The sequence below is a fragment of the Protopterus annectens genome, chromosome 3.part0 (genome assembly GCF_019279795.1).
Source record: "Protopterus annectens isolate FY-2018-M chromosome 3.part0, PAN1.0, whole genome shotgun sequence".
NCBI lineage: Eukaryota > Metazoa > Chordata > Ceratodontiformes > Protopteridae > Protopterus > Protopterus annectens.
Window position 1 is genome coordinate 1,194,590,834 of NC_056731.1, and position 22,510 is coordinate 1,194,613,343.

General features: G+C 41.9%; 1 protein-coding gene across 1 annotated transcript in view; it reads left to right on the forward strand.

Annotated features, from left to right (window-relative positions):
• The window catches only part of LOC122797018 (dynein axonemal heavy chain 5-like), a 547,965-nt gene that overhangs the window by 196,827 nt on the left and 328,628 nt on the right, over positions 1-22,510 (forward strand). Inside the window, exon 6 of the mRNA XM_044065787.1 lies at positions 3,954-4,172. Within this exon, the coding sequence (XP_043921722.1) occupies positions 3,954-4,172 (219 nt within the window). The remainder of the gene's footprint in view (positions 1-3,953; positions 4,173-22,510) is intronic.

Below are 22,510 nucleotides of genomic sequence, written 5' to 3' on the forward strand. Positions count from 1 at the left end.
TATCTATAATTCCAGAGTGGGGGATGGTGTCGAAAGCCTCGGTGAGATCTAGATAAGCTGTGTGAACCATTTTACCCTCATCTATGGCTTTGGTGACTGCTTCAAAGAAGTCAATCAGGTTTAGGAGACATGATCTGCCTTTTACAAATCCAAACTGGGTAGGGTCCAGAGTTTGGAGATTACAAATGTCTTTGTTTATGAGTTCCACGATGATACGTTCCATGGCCTTGCAGACCAGGCTCATCAGGCTAATGGGGCGGTAGTTCCCGAGGTCCGTCGTGGATCCCCCTTTGCGGAGTGGGATAACCGTCGCCGTGCGTCATTCAGTGGGCACTTTGCCTGAGGACATGAAAATCTCATTGGCAGACAGGGAATGCAACTTTGCAGATGAGTTGGGGAAAGTAGGAGACTTATACATAGCAAGCAGGGCATCACTGCATGGCAAAGGGATGCCCAGTGCTGCACAGTGACTTAAGGGAACCCATGGAGGGCAGCTTAAAGTGCCCCAACAGAGTCTGCCAGTAACAAGGAAAGCAACTAGTTCAGGTACACAGCCAGGATCAAGGGTTAAATGTTTTAAATGTAACCAGTGGGGCCATGTAGCATACAGATGTCCATGGAGGCAAGATGAGAACAAAAGTTCAGGGTGCCAGCAAGTGGGAATAACAGAATGCCAGTGGTAAGATATCTGGAGACAACAGGGGTACTAAAGTACCAACAGAGTTTATATCTGATCTTGGTAGATGGAAAACAGGCCACTGCCAAGAGGGACACAGACTCTGATATAACCATTGTGAAGTCTGCACTGGTTAAAGAGGAGCAGTACTTGCTTGAGCAGTCCACTCCAGTCAGAGCTTTAGGAGAGATCTTATTCCAAATGCCTTTGGACAGGGTTCACTTTGACTGGGAGGGTGGAAAAGGAATAAAGCAAATAGGTGTGTTTGAGGATATCCCTGCAGATGTCTTGATAGGGAATGCTTTTGATAATGCAGTACCTTGTGTGCATGCAGTGACATGCAGTCAGGCTTTGAGACAGGCATGTGGGTCTGGTAGCCTAGGGGGCCAGACAGACTGCACACCTGAAGCCAGGACTGGTACTATGGCCACTTCAGGGAGGGAGGTACCCTGTAGCAGTGAGACTGAAGGTGATCCACAGCTGCTGGTGGTACTGATATTCCCTTGGTCAGAGTGACTGCAAGGGGCAGAGGTGAGTAGTAGTACCCAGGCTGACAGTGAGGAACCACTGTCAGAAAAGACCAGACCTCCTGTGGAAGGGGAGCTGGAAAGGGTTACAAAGAGAGAGTTGAGACAGGCTCAGCTCTCAGACCCTACATTACAAGGCTTGAGGGAGGTAGCTAGGGAGGCACCTGATTCTCAAGGAAAAGAGGAATCTGTATACTGGAACAAAGGGTTACTGTATAGAGAGTGGACCCCTGAGAGAGGGCCAAAGGGTGAGGCAGGTACAGTAGTTGGTAGTGCCCAGAGCCATAGCTGATGACATTCCCTTTGCAGTTCATATGGGCATAAAGCGTATCAAGAGACGTATTATGCAGAACTTTTATTGACCTGGGATCGCCAGATATGTAACAGGGTACTGCAAGCACCGGGTTTACAGAGAGGGTGCTGGAGGACTTGGCTTGTACACTCGACTAAGGCCCTAACCCTACAGCTGTACCAGTGAGGAGTCTTATTGCGGATCTGAAGGGAGACAGACATAGAGACTTCCAGACCCAGGGCTGTGTGTGTTCCCTGTGTGATCTTAAGGGAAATTGTACTGGATACAGAGGTCTGCGTCTGGAAATGCTGAGTGTATTCATTTGTATTCCAAGTGCACATCCCACCCCATTGTCAGTGGTGAAGATTCAGACTCCTTGACTACTGGCCCAGCATGGGGACTACTCATATTGGTGCCCATCACATATTGGTAGTAGTGGTGGGTGTCACACTGAACAGTAAGAATATGTATGAAACTAACGCTTGGCATTATTGAAAGACTGTAATCATTGATGAATTACCAGAAAATCAAAACTTTTATGAGTGACTTGGGTAAAAATATCACACAAAATCAGGCACAGTTAAGTGGTACAGCATGCAGAAATGAAAAGTGCCCCTCTGGCAGAAGGTAAAACAGTTTTTAAAAGGTATTAAGCCCTTCAATTCTGCCACAGTTTCTGTGTATATGTGTGGCAGAGTGAAATTGTAACATTTTATAAAAGGCGTTTGACCTTCTACCTGTGTTCTTTGCTGGCCAGCGCTATCAGCTGTTAGCACTAGCAAGAGACCAAATCTGAACAGCACTTAGGGTTTCCGTAATAAGCCTTTGGTGAGCACCCCTAAGTGCCATTAAGACTGGGTCTCTTGCTGGGGAAGCGCTTAACAAGTTTATCTTTTAACCAACTTGCAGTATGTTATAATTTGCTGTCAGTTATTCACCTTGAAGAAGACAGTAATTATGTAAGATACCTACCCTAACAGTAGATCTTCAAGGAGAAGTCATTGTACCAGTAAAGCTTCCCTTCATGCTCCTTCTGTAAGTGGGTTTTGTATGCAGTTATTGCACAGCTGATATTTCATCTGTATTTGGTTTGATCGAACATTTAAGATATTGAATATTCTTTTCAGGCTAAGATACTGAATTCTCTTAATGCTGCTTTGTGTGTGTGCAAGATCATGGTACAGTGAGGATTGGGAATTTGCCCTTTTCCTGCGATATATATATATATATATATATATATATATATATATATATATAATTAGCAGGGGGTGTGAGTGGTGCAGGGGGCTTACCCCCTGCAAAAAATAAAGATTTTTTTTTTTCATTATTTTTGTTTTGATCTTTTTAGAGCAATCTTTTTTTTTCCCCCTAGACTGATCTTTTTATATTCAAACACTTCACTGTTTAACGTTTTGTTAGGTAATCAGTATTTCTCCTTAAAACCCAAATAGGTTGTTTGTGTTATAACTTTTTTCACATTATGTTTTTGGCTTGACAATAAATAACTGCCTTTTACAAGCAAGCACACTTTTCTTGTGAAGATTTCAGGACCAAAGAACCAAATTAAACACATGCCAGTTCTGGTTTTATATGCTGGTGGAGTCTCACACCACCTTTATCAATATATTCACAGGTATTTGACCACTGTTAGCATTTGTAGAGAATAGAGACAGCTTTGGAAATCTGTTTGTACCAATAGGGAGACCTAAGAGCACTGTCTGGTTAAGTGACTTAGTCATGCAGTTTACAAGTAAAAATTGAAGAAACCAAATACACAACTACAAGATGAAGCTCAACAATTTATAGCTACTTCTCTGAGTTATACAGCCAGACAAAATGACTACTAGTTACAAAATATATGTGTGTGATATGACTCATACTCCAAAGACTGCATTGCTGTCTCCAAATTTGTTCAGCTTTGATAGTTATGCATTTATAATAACCAGCCATTTTAAGGGTATTCTGTATTAGTTTACAGGAAGCTTCTTAAACTATGACCTCAAACAGAAGTGCAGACTATAATGTATGACCAGCAGTGTCTCTTTTGTGGAATCATGACAATAGCTGCCAGGTATGGTTGCTTAAAACCAGAACAGTAACATTTAGTAATGTTAGCTTAAGTGGCAGTTTTAGTGATTATTCCTAGTTGTGAAGTTCACCAAGACATAAGAAATAATAAGCAGGTGCTCTGAACTGGCCTGGCATTTAATTGTTGTCACTTTTGCATCCTGTATCTCATTGTGTAGAATGTAACTATAGCATCTGTGGTTTGTGTAATGTAAGTGCAAATTTTAGGTTAACCTAATCCATATTACTATGCCTACTTCTCCACAGGAATGATGGTAAATTGGTACATCATATTAGCTCTGTTTTGTAGGGATGGATTTGTGTTTCTCTCTGCATGCTAATGTAGACTGTAATGTAATATTAACATGCAACTTTTGCTTGATTTATTTAGGAAGTGAGCTTCAACATTTTAGATACATCAGACAATGGTCTGCTGAGGAGCATGGAGCAGTTGTTGTCAGAAATCTTTATTCCAGCTGTGAAGAGGATGAACCAAGGATGGGGTGAACTGAACACTAACCAGGCTGCTTCTGTAAGACAAGAATTTCTAAATACCTTAGATGGATTTGTTAGTGTTCTCAATGGAGCTCAGCAAAGCTTGTTGGAAAAGGTAGATTTAAGCTTTTCTATTTCAATCAGTGCTTTATTCTGAAGTTAATGAAAATGTGTGAAGTTTTCAATGTAATTATTCTGTTCTGTTCTCTCTGTATTATTTCCTCCTCTGTTCAGCTGTATTTTATATAGGCAGATGAATATATTCAAACATACTGACAAAACCACTCAACAACCGCTATGTGGATACCACAACCTAGCGACTTCACTAAACACCCAGTCACATCACAAAAGCAAACTAAATCAGTTTCCTTTTCTGATCAGAACACCAAAACTAACATCAAATTACATACACAAGCAAGCCATAATACTCCATGTTTTTTTTTGGGGGGGGTGGCTTTGCCTCACAAAACCATTGCTAATGTGATAACACAACTGCAATGCTATAGTTGATTTAACAGACATTGACTGTAGCAATTGTTATTTAACTGTACTGTTGAGAAAAAGAAACACTGACACTACATATCAACACACTGAACAAACACCACTATAAACTGTATTCAGGAAGATGTAGCTGTGTTGTATCTTAAGGTATTAACCTAGCATGTCAGTTTTTGTGAAAGAAAAACTACTTTGTGGAATGTCCTAGCTTCTGATTTAACTGACTACCAAAGTCAGTCAGTCTGTGGAATATCCACCATACCATGGTAGATCCTGTAGTGGAGAGTACTACTGAGCTTAAAAAACATTTTCCAGGAAAACATAATTATATGAAACATTAAAATGTGTTTAATTAAATGCATTACTTTGCTTCAGAAGGTTAGCAAGACTACATCCTTAAGGGTTTCTGATCTTCCTGACAGTTACTTTTTAGCACATCTCTGAAGTCATAGTCGACAGTTATGCAGACCTGATAATATTCCTGGCCTTTGGTTAGTGCAGCTTGCTTTAAAGCTGAGATGAAGCTTAAAGACTGAATTTAGTTGTATTTTGAGGTTTCATGCAGCTTTACAGACATCTGAAGATGTGTTCTGGTTATTTTATTCTCTTCATGATGCTCGCTGACACTATAGTTTAGTATACTGTAGTATACTATAATATAGTGTAGTGTAGTATAGTATAGCATATGGAGGTGTTGCACTTCTGAGTTTACCATCCTTTGGATGATATACTAACCAAGGTCCTACCTGGCTAAGTTGGTGGAAGTTTAAGTGGTTAATAAGTAATTCCAAAAGAGTAAGGGGTGGCTTTATCTAACATAATTCATAATTTTACATCAAATTAGCATTCATTTTAATTGACATCAATTAAACATATAAAATTATATGCAATTCAAATTAACTTTAACATGTCGCTCAAAAAGTAAATGCATACGAAAATAAACAAGAAAAGTCTATTTCTTTAATATTTGGTTCAAATCATGTACAACTTTGTAATGCTGTATACTGTATTCTGTAAAACCTTCCCACATCTACTTCTGGAAGTAAAATAAATATAACATATAACTGAAATATACAGTGTTTCACTTCTGTTGTATTATTCATTCTAATAATATATTAAGGAAATAATTTTATTTCTTCAACTTCTGAACAAGATAATTTTTTATTCCTTAAACTCATTTTTTTCTTTGGTATTGTATCCTTTTAAATCTACATTTTCTATCTTCCTAGCTGTCATATTTCATTTTCCAAGCTGTTGCAGAGAAGATGTGTGTGTGTGTGGTTGCCCAAGCAAGTGATGGTAGCCCTTGGTGAATGTGGTAAAGCACATATGCAAGAACAGAGAGGTATAGGCAACCATTGCAATAATGTTCACATTATCAACAAATACAAGGGTAGGCCAAAACATGAAAATGCTGTCATTTCTCGAATACCGCTTGTAAAAAAATGTCTGCCTTGATAACAATGACTTTCCCCAAAGTAACTACTTTCTTTACTTCTTTTTCTTGAAACTAAACTTTTCTTGTCTGTGTAATTTGCCTAGCCCTTTTATCTTCCTGTATATTAACGCAAGTCCATTTTAAGAAAGTAATTCTGTAATGTTTTCTTTACAAAGACATATGCGTGGAACATTTCCCCCCGGGCCTCCACTGAAAATTGGCTTTGTTCCAAGTCGGACTTTCCCAGTAAATAAATTAAATAAATAAATGTATTAACAAAATAGGAATTCTGAGCAATAACTATAATATAATATATGTAGAGTTATATAAAATAGACAAGTTTTATGTCCTCATAAATTTCCCAACCTCATTCTCTTACCTGGTTATATATTGTACACATTCTTGCAATTTATATTTAAACCAAATGAAATTGGTCCAACAGGACAAACCTGTTTAGCATAATTTTTGAATACACATTTTTCCTTTCTATTCCATCCATTCATTATTTGACTACTCTTTCCATTTCCATTAAATTAATTTATACAGTTAAGAGTTTATGCTGAAAGCTATATTCCCCTAATAATTCCTTAAATATTCATAATGCATGTTATTGTGCTTATTTCATATGGTCATTCTTTCTCTTTTGTTATGTATTTTTTCCTTGTGCTGTCTCTCTGAAAAGAGTAGCCGCCTTACGTTTTTGTTTTTAATGAAGATTGGCCACGGTGGTGCAGCGGTTAGCATTGTCGCCTCACATCAAGAGGTTCTCCCGTTCGATTCTTGGCTGGAGCGCCTTCTATGTGGAGTCTGCATGTCCTCCCCGTGGTCGAGTGACTTCTAAAGACATGCAGGTAGGTGCGTGTATGAATGGGTGTGCCTTCTTGAAGGTTAGGTGTCGGGCTGGCAACTTGGCACCGTAAAAATCCACTGCCAATCATTAGCGGACCGGAGTTCTGCTGTGACGACCCCTAAAAGGCAAAAGACTAACAGTCCTCCTATTCCAAAATATTTGCTAGTATCTCTTTAAATCTTTTTTTGAAGAATTTCTTTGCCAAAATTATGTAGTCTGTTTGTTAAGGAAATAGGTCTGCAGTTAAAATATTTTTGCCCATTTGTTGTCAAAATAAATATTTATAAAACTTGATCTTATGTCTGGATCTTTACCTCCTTTAATAAACCATTCATTTAGTTCCCCAACAAAAATTTTCAGCTTTATTCATGTATACTTTTATAAAACCCATATCTTATTTCAGGATACATCTATCCCCCTCCAAAAAAAAAAAAAAAAAAGAAACACTGAAAATTCAAAGAGCAACAACAAAAGTTTGAAACACAGAACACATAATGCATTTTCTACTGTTTTTTTTTTAGAAGTTGTAAAAAAGCTGATAGCTTGTTTAAGATCGCAGTAGAGACTGCTTTTTTGCCCTTTTCCCACTGTAATGAGGTCTTGGGAGTTGGTATATGTAAGTAGCAAGGGGTAAGGGAGTGCTGGGGGGGGGTCTTGCTCCCCAACATGGCACTTTTCTTTAGGTTGTTTGGCATTCTATGTTTCAGTCTTTTGCTGTCGATCTTTGAGTCCTTTGTGGATTTTTTTTTGTTCTGAATTCTGAACGTATTCCCGTATTTTATCATCCCCTGGTATACTATGTATATATTAATTTATTTTAATACATTACATGCTTCATTTGTCACATCTCTGTCCCTCCACCCTGCTTTTGTTATATTTTTATTACTCTGTTTACGTTTTTGCTGCATACACTTTACTCCATGTAGTTTTAAGATAACTAAGTACTACTACTGTCATTTCTTCTGTTAGTCTTAAGCTACTGTTTTTCTTTAAGCCTTACAAATATATTCCTTCTCTTAAAAATTATTTACCTAACAAAGAGGAGACTTATACATTTAAAAAAAAACATGTATTTGGGTTGTATTACATTTCATTTCTTTTTTTGCTTTTAAGTTTTCTTTCGTGCTATAGCACTTTCCATCACTTGTAGATTGTTCTATTTCTTGAACCTTCTGAAAGTATTTTTCCTAACATGAACTTACATGCATACTGTATTTGATATAGTCATATTTCAGCTTAAGTGAAACATCTTCTGCCATTCAATGTACTTTTTATACAAATCCCTCATGGTTTAATGATCTGTCAACAACTAATGTATTAAAATTTTATTGTTAATCTGCTATTTGACCAATCCTGAACCTTTTTCTTTCCAGGCTTACATATTTCTCCTAAAATAATGTTTAATGATGTGTGATCAGAAAAAAAAATCACTTTCTATATTATTTTTAAATATCACATTCTAATTATTTTTATAATGAAAATAATTAATTTTATATATATTTGATAATTCTTATATACTAACTATGCACATTCCAATTATTATAATACATATCAGTGGTAATTATCAATTCTTTTTTATGTATAACTCGTATGTAAAACCTGTAAGAAAGAACCAGCAAAACTAGAGTCTTGATTGTGTAATACCTTAGAGGTCTTGTAGTGAGGCAGATGGTATATTTGCAAATAACCCCTTAAGGACATACTAGCTGTAGGCATACCATGTTCCATTCTTTTTCCGAGCTTGTCAGTACAGCATAAGCAAATTGTTTTTTTTTCAAACATCTTTATTAAATTTACACATATGACAAAGGCAATCTTACATTTATAAAAATGAAAAACATACAAAATGATATCACTTTAGTTACAAACAATTACATCACAGACACCATTGATACAACTGTAGTTGTAAACATTATACATAACTTATAAACCATCCAGTCATTGCCAGTTAAGCATTATATAGTTCATTCAAATCCTCCCTCTAAAACCTTGTTCCTGCTCTGCATATATTGTTCCCACAATTCCCATTTTTTTCCTAAAGATCCCAATTCCAGTTGTTTTATCTCTGTTACTATATTCACTACTTCTAGTAAAGTTAGTCTAGACTTTGATTTCCATTTTCTAGTAATTGCTTTTTCGGCAGCCACCATAATTAGACTCAGCAAGGCTTTACTATGTCTAGGTAATTCTGATTCTGTAGCATAACTCAAAAAAATCATCTCCACAGGCAATCCAGTCTGCTCACCCAGCATCTCCAACAAAGCGGTCTGCAGGGAATCCGAAAAGTCTGCCAGCTCATCACACTTCCAAAAAATATGTTCCCAGCTGCCTGTTTTTTGCCCGTCACACTTCCAACATTTGCTATCCACCTGAGGAAAAATTCTTTGGAGTCTACTTGGGGTATAAAAATACCTATGTAAACACTTCCAGGCAAAGATCTTAAATCTTCTAGACTTTATTGCATATTTGGGAGCTATACATATATCCCCCTATTGTCTTTTTGTGAATTGCTTAGCCAGTTTATCTTCCCCAATCCTTTCTAAGCTCCTCTGAGTGATTCTTATAATTATCATGCAATATTGTATATGCTTTACTAATAATTCCTTTTTTTAATGGCAGCTTCTGTTCTAGATTCTATTAGAAACTCTTCCAGTGCTGGTCTTTCATTACGGAGCCCCCTATTTCTTTCTCTTTGTCTATACTCTGATATCAATCCTCGATAGGGAAGGCAATCTCTAACCTGTAGTTCAAATAAATTCTTGGCCTCTTCCCATTGTATTACCTTTCTCTTTCTAGTTATTTGCTTCCAATACCCTGGTTCCTTTAGCATAAGTGAATTGTTTGTCCTTGTTTTTGAAACATGGGTTAAAAACAAGCTGATGTCCATAACATTAGGGTGGTAGCAAAATATCCCAAATAACATCCAAACTGATGAGTAAAAAGTTCACACAGGGAACCCATTATGTATGTTCAACATTAGATCACTATTTCAGTTGCCTATGCTGCATGAGTTATATCCTGCAAAGGATATGATCAGTCAGCCAGTTTTCAAAATTTCATGGTATCTTCCATTGCCCTAACCACTGAGGGGCATGAGAAGAGCTGCATAAAAGCAGTGGTTAGGGTGCCTCAAGAAGAGAGGGTAGAGCACTGAAAGGAAATGTTAGGAAAAAAAGGAGAAGCATAAAAAGTCAGGGAGTCATGGTTTGTCTGTGTGACTTGTTTACTCTTTAGTTTGGCTATAACAGTTATGTAATGCACGGAGTCCTGCAAATACACAGTGAAATTGGAGGAAAAGGCTTGTTGCACATCTATCTGATGGCAGGAGAGTGCTGAATAAGTTTTGTTAAGTACCTCTAAGCACTCGAAGGCTCCAGTCTTGAATTAGAGTGTAAAAGCAGCCAGTAATAGTCACCACCAACAAGCAGCAGAAGCAAAAGCAGTATTAAAAGCTATTTTCTTTTCTGCCACATGTTTTATTAAAAAGGCAGATCAAAGTGTCCAACGGTTTCAAAAGTCATTAGTCCCTCAAAGGGGCACTTTGCTGATTGTGTGGTAGGGCCAAGTGTTTTGCGACTTTGAAATCTGTAAAACACTTAATGCTCCTACACTTTTTTCATGTAAGTTCTAGTATATAGAGGAAGTAAAGCTCCATGTTCTACACAGAACTATCATGTTGTCTCTCCATTCATAACTCTTATTATATGTTTTCAGTATGGCTGCTAAGATTCATCTCTCAGGCTCCACTTTGATCCATTGTCAAGGTGAATTTCTTAACATCTATGTAACATCTATGTGTCGAACACTCAATAAGTTGGTTGTAATTGTAGAAGCAGTCTAAATTCTCTATATACCAAACACTTAAGCCACATTATGTAAGTACTTCTAAATCCACTTTTCCATTGTACTCTTTCCTTTTTTTATTTTCAAAATTGCCATTAAAGTCTTCTATCTATATTAAATTACATGATATGTTAAAATAAGGTTCCACTAGCACTATTGCATCTTTTCACACATTTTGATTTAAACTAGCATAAATAACATTAAAACATATGTGGTTTTATTATATTCCCGCTGTGATCAAGAGAGACAGTTTTATTTATCCAGTTGATCTTCCCCACCAAATACATGAGCTTTCTATTTGAAAATGGCACACCAGTTTCCATTAGTTGGCATAGTCATCCTGCTACTGACAAGCTGGATTCTGCATCAACCAGAGTCTATGTCCACCTTTTTCACCTAAGCTTTGAAACAGGCATACTAAGTATTTCCTTAGACTTAACAGTTACTACACATTTTCACTCTTCAGAGCTCCCTCAGCTTTGTCCATTGGAAAGGGATGATCTTATGCTATCTGTGTCATTATTGATTATGGATGGGTCTAGGATCTGACCTCAGATACAAGCTGGCAACTAAGAGGACAGCTCCTCAAGCTACAACCCTTCCCAAGATCCCTTGCTACCCACAACCCCCAGATCTCATTTGCTGTGATTTCATTCAGACATGCTTCCTGCAGCTCAGGTTTTCAGGTTGCAGATAAGTGTTATTTTTCTCATGTGTTTCTTTTTCTTCTTGCCTGTCTCCTTTTTTTGGTTAGGTTCTTCCCCTGCTGGTAGCGTTTAAGTCTCCTTCTAGGCCTCCTTTTCTTTCCCGGGTCCTTTGGGCAGTTAATCCTCTTGCTTCTTTCCCTTTCTATCCTTTCCCTATGCCCCCCTTTTTTGTTGCTTAGTGAGCAGGTGGTGTGTGTTTGTGTGCGCGTGCGTGATGTCTGAGAAACCCGCTGGGTTTAAAAGGTGCTCCTTGTGCAGTCGGAAGATGCCCCATTCTGACATGGATGAGGAGTGTGTTTACTGCCTGAGAGACCCACATCTGAAGGTTGAATGCGACATTTGTACCAAATTCAACCCCCGGGCTCTTCTAGAATGCAAGAATAAGCTCCTGCTTAAAGGGCTTGCCAAAGGTGGTCCTTTGGTCTCTGGTTCCCCTTCCAAGCCTCCCTCTGATCCCAAAAGGAAGTCTTCTTCCTCCAGGGATTCTCCCACCAAAAAGCCGAGGCTCTCAGATTGCAATTCCCTGGATCCAAGCCCAGCCTCCTTGGCTTCGGATCCAGGCCCTTCTGCTCTGAGAGCCTAGGCTCCTTCTGTCAGATCCGAAATCTCACAGCTTCAGAGGTCCTCGGATCCGATCTGACCCAGATTCCCCTTGGATCCGACCCTTTAGTTTGATAAGTCGTGGTGCCATTATTTTCCTTGTATCTAAACAGACCTTCAGATCCAATGGTTTTGTCAGATCCGATTGTTATTGACAGTTCTCCCTATAGATCCAGGATATCGGATCTGAGGCATACAAATAGGTCTTCCTCCCGAGACCACAGGCCCTCAGCCAGGTCCTGGGCATTACTTTGTCTCTTCCAGATCCACCAGGACCTTGCTCCCCTCAGTCATAAAGTTGGGTGTGTTGTTATCCCCTGGTCAATTGCCTAAGTGATCCTATTCCTCCATGGGACTCCTGTCTCCTCAGTCAACCCATCCAGGATCAGTGCATTCCAAGTGAGAGGCTAACGATATCTTCCCTTCCCACACCATCAGGGTCCCTGGCTGGCTCAGTTCCATTGACCTCGGAGCTGGCTATGCCTCCACCCCAGGAGGTCAGTGCTGGTTCCTGGGGAGTGGGGCCAGGTCCGGAGTTTTTGAACCTTTCCCACACTCTGGGTGCCTCTGCACTGGACATCTTAGGGCCAGTATCGTCTGGAAACATTGGTGCTGTGTTGGGGTCCCTCTTCCTTCCCGGATGGTTGCGGTCAGTGGGGAGGACATCATCTAGTCCATCAGCCTTCCAGGCGATAAAGAGGACCATCACCATCTGGGCAGCTGCCTCTCCTTTGGCTCTAGGTCCTACCCAGCCCCTTTTGACATTGGGTAGTGAGACCTCACCATCCTTCCTGTGTCAGCCTTCCCATGAGCGACTTCAGATGGGCTTTACCTCCTTCACAGTCGCTACCTCTTCTGAATCCTCCCCAGATCCCACCGTAGAGGAGCCTCCTCGGAAGAGGACTTGCAAGTGGAGGCACTTGAACTCCTCTAGAGAGTCCCTCACCGAAGACACAGATTTCGAGGAAGGAGACCGGTCCCCCAGACTTCTGTCCATGGAGGTGTCCTTTGGGGACATCCTTGAGATCCTTAAGCAGAGAGACAGTTGGTCTTCCCCCGCACCATCTTCAGAGGAATCTGTGTTTTTGATGGTCTTTGGGATGGGCCCATCTTCTACCTGGGTGTCTCTCCCTGCTGATAAGCTTGTCCAGCTCCCCTCCAAGGGGGCATGGAAGAAGACAGACACAGTGGAACCAGTCCCCAAGAAAGCAGATAAGTTTCTAAGTCCCCCCAAGGACAAGGCTTTTTAAAGGAAGGGTGTTCCTGTTGATGCTACTGGGGTGGCCATAGCTACTAAAAAGCAGCTCTATGGTCCATTCCCCAAACAGGGAGTCTCAGGTGATTGACCATTTTGGGAAGCTTGTGTTTGCCTCAGCTACGTTTGGACTGAGAGCAGCCATTTACATGACACACTTTACCCAGCTGCAAAGGGAGCTGGTAGCAGAGCTCTCCACTTCCCTTTCTGAGTTACTGCCTCTGGAGAGTCTTAAATTGGTCTCTCCAAAGTTGTCCACTCTAACTTCCCCGGCTAACGCCTCAATGAGTTTGATCTCCAATGTGGTGGAGGCCCCCTCTCGAGCAGCGGTCATAGGCATTGCTATTATGTATCATGCCTGGCTCACCTTTGCGGGTTTGTGGAAGCCTTCAAGTCATCATTCACTAACTCCCCTTTGGACAGGTCAACCTTGTTTGGGCCTTCTGTCAAAGAAACCTTAACCCATAGTGAGCAGGAAGGAAAGACTCTGTTCACAGTCAGGATCAAGTTCTCTGCACCCCAGTGATCCTTTTCCAAAAATCAGAGTGGTAGTAAAAAACTGTGGTTCTGCTGGTGTTAGTCCTTCTTCCAGTTTGTTCTTCAAGAATCCTTTTCCTCCAGCCAGGGAAGGGAGTTTGACAGCAGACTGTGCCCCAGAGGCAGAGGGAGTCCACATAACCAGGGCTCCTCAGAACGTTTCTCTGATTAGCCCCCTCAGCACTCCTGAAGTGCTGCCCAGCTGTCCTGCCCTGGAGGCAGTTGGGGGTCGACTCTCCCTCCACCCACTAGCCTGGACAATTATTACTTCAGATCAGTGGGTGTTAAACATAGTTTCTAGGGGTTACTTCATACCCTTTTTTCAGCACCCTCCAGTTCCAAAATCTCTTCTGGACATTCCACCCCACCAGAGGCAGCTGGCCCTTCTCAAAATTCAGGACCCCCTTCAAAAAAGAGCCATCCAAGATGTCCCAAGAGGACAACGAGAGTCCAGAACTTACTCTCACTTCTTTTTGGTGCCCAAGAAAACCTGGGATCTGTGTCCCATTTTGGACCTCAGTGAACTAAACTTGTCAGTCAAGAAGTCAAAGTTCTGGATGGTCATTGTTTGGTCCATTTTGCCTCTTCTGCGCAAAAACGACTGGATGTGCTCAGTGGATCTCAAGGATGCATACTATCACATCAAAATCGACAGACGCTCCAAGAGATACCTACTTTCAGCTAGGGGACAATCACTACTAGTTCAGAGCCCTGCCCTTTGGACTCAGCACAGCCCCCTGGGTGTTTACCAAATGCATGGCAGTGGTGGCAGCTCATCTCTGAATGCATGATTTCCAGGTCTTTCCATACCTAGACGATTGGCTCCTCACAGCCCCCACAAGGCATCAACTCACATTGGCTACAGATTACACTCTCAGGCTCTTTCAGGATGTAGGCATTACAGTCAACCTACCCACATCTCATCTTTCCCTGTGTCAGAACCTGGAATTTATTGGGATCTTTCTGGACATGGTGTTGGAGAATGCAGCACTTCCCTATGCAGAGTCAGATTGTTTGGGACCAGGTCCGTCAGTTGCTGGATCTGGAGTTTCCCACTATTTACTTGATCTTACAAGTGCTAGGGTCGATGGCAGCAGCTATCCAGTTAGTGTCTCTCACCCGGTATCATATGAGGGTTCTGCAGTGGACCCTAGCGGTGCAATGGACAGTTCAGTTTTATCCCATGCCCAGGACCGTCAGGATTTCTCAGACATGCAGACATCACCTTGCTTGGTGGCTCCAAGCTCAGGATCTCCTTCTCAGAAGACCTTTCTGTCTTCCCCAACAGAAGGCCATGGTGACCACGGATGCCTCCCTATTGGGGTGGGGGAGGCATTTTCAGGGAAGGACAGTTCAAGGCAAGTGTTCCCCCTTAGAAACCAAATTGCACATAAATGTCTTGGAAATGAGAGCAGTCCCTCAAACGTTGCAAGCCTTCTAGGACTGTCTGTTTCACGGGACCATTGCAATTCAAACAGACAACATGGCGGTGGTCTGGTATATCAACAAGCAGAGGGGAACGTGGTCTTATCCTTTTTGCAGAGAGGCCATGAGAGTGTGGGAATGGGTGATGTCTTCCAGTCGCTTTCTTCTTGCAGTGCACATTCCTGGCAGTTCCGTCATATTAGCCGACTAGCTCAGCAAATCTGTCCTGAGCCCTCATGAGTGGTCCTTGAACCTGTCAGTGGCATGTCAGATATTCGACCTCTGGGGTCTCCCTTGGTACAGTCTTTTTGCCTTTCCAATCAACCACAAATGCAGCAACTACTTTGCCTGATCCCCCCACGGGGGAGTCACCCAGGGGCACTATGGTTCACGATTGGCCACCGGGTCTCCTATATGCTTATCCACTAACTCCCCTCATTCCCAAAGTTTTAAATAAAGCTTGTTGCCTAAAGACTCCTCTCATCCTCATTGCCCCCTACTGGCCTCATCAGGCATGTTTTTCTATCCTCTGGTCTCATCTGAAGTATCTGCCCTGGATATTAGATCCCATTCCGGATCTTATTTCCCATCCGTGGGGTCTTCCTCTTCCCAGTCTCCAGGCTATTTGTCTGACTTCTTGGTTCCTCTACTTTCAGTGATTCTATCCCAGTCTAGGCTTCCTTCTCCAGTTAAGAGCATTATCTTGGCCTCCCAAAAACTGTCCTCCAAGAAGGTGCATTCCAGCAAATGGAAGAGATTTTCTCTTTGGACCAAGCAACACAATCTATGTCCTTTTTCAGCTTCTGTCACTGACATTTTATTGTTATTGGCCTCTCTTTTTCAGAAAGGGGCCAGTTTCTCTACGGTTAAGCTCCAATTGGTGAATGTCTACAATTTCCATTTGAATGAAAGTCCCACCTTTTCTTCCAGGCTGTGGAAGGCCTTCTTCAAAGGGATCTTGCTTCTCAGACCTCCTATCAAAGACCCCTCTCCTCCATGGGATCTCACTCTGGTGTTGCAGTCTTTGACACACAAGCCCTTTGAGCCTGCAGCTACCTGTGACCTCAAATTTCTGTCTTGGAAGATGGCATTCTTGGTGGCTGTTACTTCAGCCAGGAGGGTCTCCGAGTTGCAGACTCTCTGTATCAAAGCCCCCTTCATGGTGTTCCATAAGGATAGAGTGTCTGTCAGGACCAATCCTTCATTCATCCCTAAGGTAGCTTCAGAGGCTAACCTCAAGCAATCTATTCAGCTTCCTGTGTTCTTCCTGAATTTCTCCAACAAAGAGGAATATCAGTTGCATTGTCTAGACGTCCATAGACAGTTATGTTTTTACCTCAAGAGAACTGAAAGCTTTCAGAAGTCCGATCAGCACTTTGTTGCCTTCTCTCTGGTCAGGAAATATGAAGCAGTTTCTAAGGTATCTATTTCTCACTGGATCACCAGCTGTATCTTTTACGTTTACGAAAGCAGACACCTGGAGCTTTCTGGACCAGTTAAAGCTCACTCTACTAAATCGGTAGCCAGATCTTCTTCCTTTTTGGCAAAACTTTCTTTCAGTGAGATTTGCGTCGCTGCTACTTGGTCTAACCCCAATACCTTTTTTACGCATAAGTTGGATTTGGTGTCCAGGAACAGGGCTTCCTTTGTGCTGTGACATATCCTTCCCTGAGACCTCCCAGGGTTCTTACTAGCTGGGGACTCTGACCCATCCATGATCAGTAATGACATAGATAGCATCAGATAAAGAGTTATGTACTCACCATAACTTGGAATCTGTGCTATCCAGTGTTATTATTCATTACTTTCCCACCCTCCTTTCCCCTCCTTCTGGATATTTGGAAGTTGTTCTTTATAGGCAGTTTCACTGCCTCCTTTCTTTCTATCCAGCAAACTCGATTTGCAGGTTGTGGGTAGCAAGAGGTCTTGGGAAGCGGAGGAGCTTGAGCTCAGGAACTGTCATCTTAGTTGCCTGCTCGGATCCGAGATTGTCTCCTAGCCCCATCCGTGATGAATAATGACACTGGATAGCACAGATTTCAAGTTATGGTAAGTACATAACTCTTTTTTTTGAAACTGGCCCATCTTGTTGGAATCTGCTCTCTGTAACAATGGTAGGTAATGTCTAAAAAAACTCTCAGATCCTCTGCACTCAAGTTACAGAATGCTTTTGTTTTTTTTCCTTCTATCTCAGATGTTGTAAAGTGATGGAAGGATCATAGGTGGTTACAAGGCTAATGGCCCCAGGGCTATTACAAACCTTGCCAAGTTCAACCCATGTTCCCAAGGGTGTCTGGTTTAAGCAGACACTAAAATCAGTGCATATTGTCCCTGTCCAAGAGGGACACAGGTGGAATGCCTCGGGTGAATTTCCAGTTACCCATCCAATGTTTAACATGAATAGAATGCTTGTTCCAAAAGTGGAGCAACCTCTGTCAGACAAATCTGTATCTTCATCAAGCCCTGTTGATATCCCATACCAGGTTAAAGTCCTTTGAGCGAGTGACCCATGTGCCATTTTACTTGAGAATGTGCAGCAGTTCCATTAAAGCTGGGTCAGAGACTGTTTTGTATGCAAGACACATTTCATCTCTGAGCAGTCTGTACAACACAGAGTAAAGTGACCATCAGTCTGTCAACATAAGACAGATCTTGAAGACTCTGAATTTTTATGTAAAGAACCTTTGTGGTATCTCTAATTGCTGCAGGTGTTTGGAAAGGAACATACCAAAGGGAGGATTGTACTCTATTACTGGCCTGATGAGAGATGAGTACAGAGGGGTTATAACCTTTTTTTTTCTGGAGGCAATGTCCTTATTTATGTGTTGAACAATATAAAATGTCCTTCTTACCACTGTGGAGACATGGTGATCAAAGTTAAGGTTGCTGTTAACCTGTGTGCCCAGATCTCTAACCACTGACTGTTTGCATAGGGTATTGCTATTGATGTGGTAGTTTGCAGGAACATCACTCTTTGTCTAAGGGGATGATAATGCATTTTTTTTTTGCATTGTTTAAGACCATGACTTTGGCATCAGTCATTAATCTGCATAAGACCTTCTTGCAGGGTGTTGACATTGCTAGGTGTTTCAGTAATTGCTCCCAGTTTGCAGTCATCAGCAAACTTAGTCAGCTCCAGTCCTTTAGTTTTGGCCTGTACTTTGGAGAAGTAGATTCTGAACAGTAGGGGGTCTCAGAACAGAACCCTGTGGAACACCACTGGTTACAGGTCTGCTGCAGGAGGTGGAGTCCCATATTTTGACCATGTGAGCCAGTTTGCAACCCACCTGGTAGTATATGGGCTGATACTTAGCTGGGTGAGTTTATCAATGATGCCTGAGAGTGGGATTTTGTCAAAGGTCTTGGCTAAGTCTAGGTAGGCCGTATGTACAGATTTTGCCTTCATCTAGGGCTTTGGTGACTGTCTCAAAGAAGTTCACCAAGTTTAACAGGCAGGATCTCCCCCTGGCAAAGCCAAACTGAGTGGGATCGAGTGTTTGGAGATTTCCTTTATCTTTGTTTATAAGGTCCTTGATGATTCGCTCCTTGGCCTTGCAGATAAGGCTGGTGATGCTAATGGGTCTATAGTTCCCAGGGTCCATGGATGCACACCCTTTGTGCAAATGGATGACAGTAGCTGTTTTCCATTCTGCTGGGATGAAGCCAGTACTTAGGATGTGATTGAAAAGGATGCCTGATGGTGATGCTAATCCCTGTTTTGACCCATGTAGAGCACAGCCCAGGATGTTGTCTGATCCCTGGCTATGTTTTTGGCCTTGGAGAGGGCATTTAAGACCTGCTTCACAGAGATATTAGGTGGGGACAAGTGTTAGGGATGCTTTGGGGTGTATGTGGCAGGGACAGGGGAGTCCTGAACTGAGGACAGAACCCACAGGGTCAGGGTTCAGGGGCTACAAAGCACTCAAAGCCTGTCAAGCAAGTGGTGTACCACAGGGCTCAGTCCTGGGCCTGTCTCTGCAATCTACTTCTTTTTTAAAGGCAACAAAAGCTGAGGGTTATGAACAGGGACATGGCTGACAAACTGCACACTAGTAGAATTAAAACTGATCTGACACATGACACAGTGATCCGAAGGTCACAGAGACGGATAACTGGTGCCAGAGCCATGGCCAGCCATGGCCTACCAAAAAAAAAAGCCGAAAAAAAAGCCTGGGAAAACAAGGTTACCCGGAAAACCAGCTACCAAATAGGTGGCAATAAAAGAGAAGAAGTGAAGAGTCAGGGAGGACCTGGGGACCCAGGTTGACCCAGTCCCCTGACACTACACCCATGTAAGTAAAGCAGTTAGGAAGACCTTCTACATCTACCACCTTATCATGAAGGTTCTAGGATCGATCAAGGGAGGTCACTCATCACTCATCAGACACTCATCTGAGTACAAAATGCCATTCATCTCGGCCCCCGACCGACACTCTGAGCAGCTGCTTGCAGCAGCTGGAGGCTCACCAAAACCCAAAAGGATAAAAAGTCTCAACATCTTCTAAAATGCTGTCCGACTGGAAAGAACTTGCTCTCTATAGTCGCTTGCCGCTTGCTCAGCAGTGCTTTGCCTAACATATATACTATGTCAAAGTCAGATTTGATGATTTGATTCCAGCTCCAAAAAAAAAAATAGATCCTTCAAAAGCCACAAGGGAGACTTAAACTAAACCACGGCTTAACTATTAATATTAGAGGGGATGGGAGGGATGGATTCATTAAAAGACTGATCTATGCTGGAAAAAAAATCACATTATAGGCACTCGCTGGCCTTGTTCTGGCCTTGTTCAAGAAAAGAGAAATCAATGGAGATGATAGGGAGGGATACAGATTACCTCAGTGTCAATGCTCAACAACACAGCAAAAATAATAATGGGTATATAGTTCCCCATACTAACAGTGTGAATGAAGCCACAACTATGGGCTAGGCTTGTAAATGCCCTCGGGCAGATAGCCTAGTATGAACCTATGAACCTATGAACCTATGAAGGAAAAAGGAAGTGCATGAAACTACAATAAGCAGAATACTTTCAAAATATTCCTTCTTTCCATAGAAATTATCCATCCTCTGCCATTTATTTACACAGAAGACCAAGACCTGTCCAACACTCCTTTACCACTGAATATCTTAAAGCAAAGCACTGAGAGCCATCACTTAGAAACTGAGAAATCTGGTTATCAGTTAAAATAAACTTTTATATGGGTTCATCACATATCTGCCTTAAATTGATAAGAAACCAGAAATAATAAATGTTCTGTAGTCCTATCTCCCCTTCATTCTTTCGTATGGGTTCAAAGCCAATCCTCATCTCTGACGGACGATTACAAAGCTCAAAGTTTCTTAGTTGGCTCATAGCAACTGGTAGGTATTCCATAGTGCACTAGTAAGAATCCCCAGATCTTGTTGGCCGCATCTACGAGTTCAGAAGTGCTTCTTGCTTGGCCATGGCTAAGTTGGATATTTTTCATTACTGTTATAGTTCTTATTGCTATTTCTGCTTATAATAGAGCTTAGTTTACATAGTTTTTAGTAATAGTTATCACAGGTAGTAAATAGTAGTGTGTTTTTGCTACGTTTTCTGTAGTTATTGCTGAGAACTTGTTGGCCGTCTCTAGGCCCTTTTTTTTTTTTTTTTGGTTCTCCGAGTGGTATCCCTTCTGTGTCCTAGTTTTTTGAGATAGCTTCCTAGTAGTATAGGTCCGCGTTTGTGTTAGGACCTTGTTTTCTAGTATTTCAATAGAATAGTATTTTGTGTGCAGTGTCGTTTACTATTATTGGCTAGTTTTTAGCCTGTTGTTTAAATTTTACATTTTTTGGTACTTTTCAGACTTAGCTTCTTTCCTGTTTCCTAGCAGCTAGGTCCGTTGAAGTTAGAGGACCTAGTCCTTTATTAAACTTTCTGATGTTGTTTCCTCTACAGGGCTAGGCCTGTTTAAGTTAGAGGACCTCGTCCTCTGTTTTTCGCTCGTCTGTGTGTGAGTTTATCTTAGCGGGGCTAGGCCTGTTTAAGTTAGAGGACATAGTCCTTGGTTGTCTTTTTGTGTGTAGTTTTCTTACAGGGTAAGGCCCGTTTAAGTTATAGGACCTTGTCCTCTCTTCTGTCTTCTAGAGTTCTGTTTGTACTAAGCATGTCTAAGGAGTCCAAAGATCATAAACCTTCGTGTTTTAAAAAGTGCCTTAAGTGCTCCCAAAAAAATGTCAATCACTGATGGCCATAGTAACTACATTTACTGCCAAGGAGCCATTCATCTGCAGAAAACTTGTTCTTTCTGTCACTCCTTCAGCTCCAGAGTTCTCCAAGAAAGGAAGAACAAATTAATACTGAAAGGTCTCCTTAAGCCTTCCTTCGAGGAGGATTTAGCCAGTTCCTCATCATCCTCCAAGTCTCCTTATTCAAAGAAAGAGAAGGTCAAGTTGGCAAAGAGACATTCTCCTGCACTGACTATTTTGTCTGGACCTCCTCAAAGTATTAAAATTGGATAAGCCTTCTACCTCTTCGGCTCCACTGTCCTCTGAGGTTATTGATGTTGACACTGCAGTTTTGGCCCCAAGTCTTTCGGAGCCAACCACTGAGAAATTGCATCGGAGCTGGTCTAGAGACCTTTTGCCTGTCTCCCTAACTTTATGATCTCCCATATTACAGAGATCTAGGTCGCCTACCCTGTCATCCAGATCCTCCAAGAGCCTTTCGGAATAGGATGTAGAGAGAGTAGTGCTTAGACTTTTGAAGTCGTCTGCTTTATCAAAATTGTTGCTGGCTCTGACCCAATTAGTTCCGGAGCCATCTAAGACCATTCTCCCTGTTGCTGTTCCTCTTCTGAGCCATGTTGGTCATTCAGAGCAGGAGATTTCGGTGCCACTTGTTGTGGAACCCTTGGTTCCAGCACCCCTTGTGTCTGTCTCGGAGCCAAGTTCCGCTCCAACACCTTCGGCGCCATCTTTGGTGTCTAGGAGCTGAAGCTCACCAGTCAGCCCCGACAGGGACGCTTGGACCCAAACTTCCTCTGTGTCGAGCTTCCCTCTTGGTGCGTCGGCTAGGTTGAACTCAGACCTTACATCCATGTTGGAGCTGATTGCTTTGGAGCCGAGGGCTACCTCTGTTTCCTCAGAACTGGGGCTGTCCTCAGAGCCAGAGAGTTCTGCATTCGAGATGATGAGGAGCATGCTGTCTCTGTCATCAGCTCCACACAAGGGTACCGATACTCTTCCCCCTCAAGCACTGACCTCTGTCTCAGCACCATCTCTCTCTCTCTCTCTTGGCAGCAGAGACCCACACCCTCAGGAGCCCCCATTGGGTGG